We start from the raw sequence: 1,936 nt of genomic DNA on the forward strand, positions 1-1,936 counted from the left end.
AAGGTGAAGTGCATGACTCTGAATCAATTCAAACCGAAATTTGATTCCCAGTTCTGCCACTTAATTTGCTGTATGTCTGTATCAGCTTAAGTTTTGAAGATTCACACAAGATTTCGAGGAGGTAAGCAGGGACAGGTTCTAGAGTTATAGAATATTTTTAAATTACTGGACTAGATAATCAGTAATGTCTCCTCCAGCGCAAGTGTCTGAGTCTGTAAGTCTAGATGCCAGGCAAATGGGAATTACAATAGATTCCCATGGTAACCTAGGCCACGATAGTGCATCTGCGCCAGTGACAGTCCCTCTGTCTGCACTGCAGCCTGCGGAGCACAGGTTCGATTGGCTAAGGAAGCATAACTATTCCCCCCATCAAGCCTTCCTCCATCCCCCAGCATCGTGACCCAACAGGACTGTCAACTCACCTGAGAATCTTTTCAGGGGCTTGCTCCCCTGTCACCAAATCATAGCCCCTCTCAAGCGTTGTATAAGGCCAAGGTCTGTGGGAAGAACAGAGGGAGGGACAAGAAAAGGGGACAGGAGATAATATTAGTCAGCAGTAAGTAGGGCTCATATGTGGACATTGCTTATGTGTAGTTTTACACACAACCAAATTGTGCAGAAGTAATTACTGGGTAAGGCTATATTATAAAAGAAGGTCTCCAATTTATAGAAAGACTCAGCCTTTTAAATTCCACTCTGTCCGTTGTAGAGTTATGTACAAAACACCGATTCTCTTTATCAGGCCACTTAAGGAAGTATTCTTTGATTATTCATGGTTTGGGAGGGTGAGTGAAACTTCAGCATTTGTGCTCTAGGGGACTCATCATAGACATTAATACCAAAATGTAACTCAGTGGGAAATAGGACTCACTTTCCATTGGGTTTTACAGAAATACATTTGTTGCAGTGAAATACTCTTTGGGATTGCTTTTAGGCCTCTAGTAACAGAATAGAGGCGGTGTGGATGGTCCTTTACCACCCCTGCCCCAACGTCCTTTGTCACTCACCCTTCACTCTGACCCCAGTCACTGCGCACACACAGGTGTCTGTGAACCGGGTCAGGGGCATAGCCTTCATGACAGCTGCACTCTCCTGTAAGCAAAACGAGAAAACAATCTTGTGAAATACTGTCTGCCCAAATAAGTCATCTCTGGTTTCCTTAAAAAAATAAAGTGAGCTGCCCAATTTTTGAAAAGGCCCATGAGAAATAGGTGTTCTGGTCTACCCACCACTGCGGTTAATGAAGTGTTGATTCATTTGTTCATTCACTCAATCATTCAACAATTGCTGACCACAGCTTCCTGTCAGGCTCTCTTCTTGGCACTGGGGATACAGAGTTCAAGGAGCAAGCCAGACACTGAAAGAGCTCACAGCTTCGTGAGGGAAACAGGAAGTTATCTGGTGGCTACAGATGGGGGTCCTATTTTCAAATATTTAAATTACGATACAGTACATTTGCACTAAAAGTGTAATCAGAAAATTGAATCCTCTCTACCTGAATGAACAATCCATGCTTATTCATAAGCCCCAAATCAAATGCCACCTCCTCCAAATACCTTTGGTTTCCCCTTTTGAAAATACTGTCTTTATTATCATCTCCAGGTTTTATTTTGTTTTATTTTTGTTGTTTGTTGGCTTTAACTGGTCCTCCTCTCCTCATCTCCTCCCTCCTTTTTCCTCATGTTCTCTTCCATATACCCATCTACCCATCTATCCATCTACTCATGCATCTGTCCACCTATCCATCCTTCCATGTATGCATGCATCATTTTTTTCCAGCCATGTCTTATGCCTGGTTGCATGAATGCCTGCTAACGTCCCACACTGCCTTGTGTATTCTTCTGTTGGTCAGGCTCATTTGGGGTGGTGGGCAGATGTCTCGTTTCCTAGCATGTTTCAGAGTTCAGAATCCTGGAAGGGCTTATAGAAGCTCTCT

The 1,936-nt window shown here is 43.4% G+C and overlaps 1 protein-coding gene across 1 annotated transcript in view; it reads right to left on the reverse strand.

Moving 5' to 3' along the window:
• ASTN2 (astrotactin 2) overlaps window positions 1-1,936 on the reverse strand; it is a gene marked incomplete at its 5' end in the record, with an annotated part of 619,820 nt that overhangs the window by 460,928 nt on the left and 156,956 nt on the right. Inside the window, 2 exons of the mRNA XM_019656843.1 lie at window positions 423-497; window positions 1,008-1,092. Coding sequence (XP_019512388.1) covers window positions 423-497; window positions 1,008-1,092 — 160 coding nt within the window. The remainder of the gene's footprint in view (window positions 1-422; window positions 498-1,007; window positions 1,093-1,936) is intronic.

The sequence above is a fragment of the Hipposideros armiger genome, unplaced genomic scaffold (genome assembly GCF_001890085.2).
Source record: "Hipposideros armiger isolate ML-2016 unplaced genomic scaffold, ASM189008v1 scaffold_267, whole genome shotgun sequence".
In the NCBI taxonomy this organism is placed as follows: Eukaryota; Metazoa; Chordata; class Mammalia; order Chiroptera; family Hipposideridae; genus Hipposideros; species Hipposideros armiger.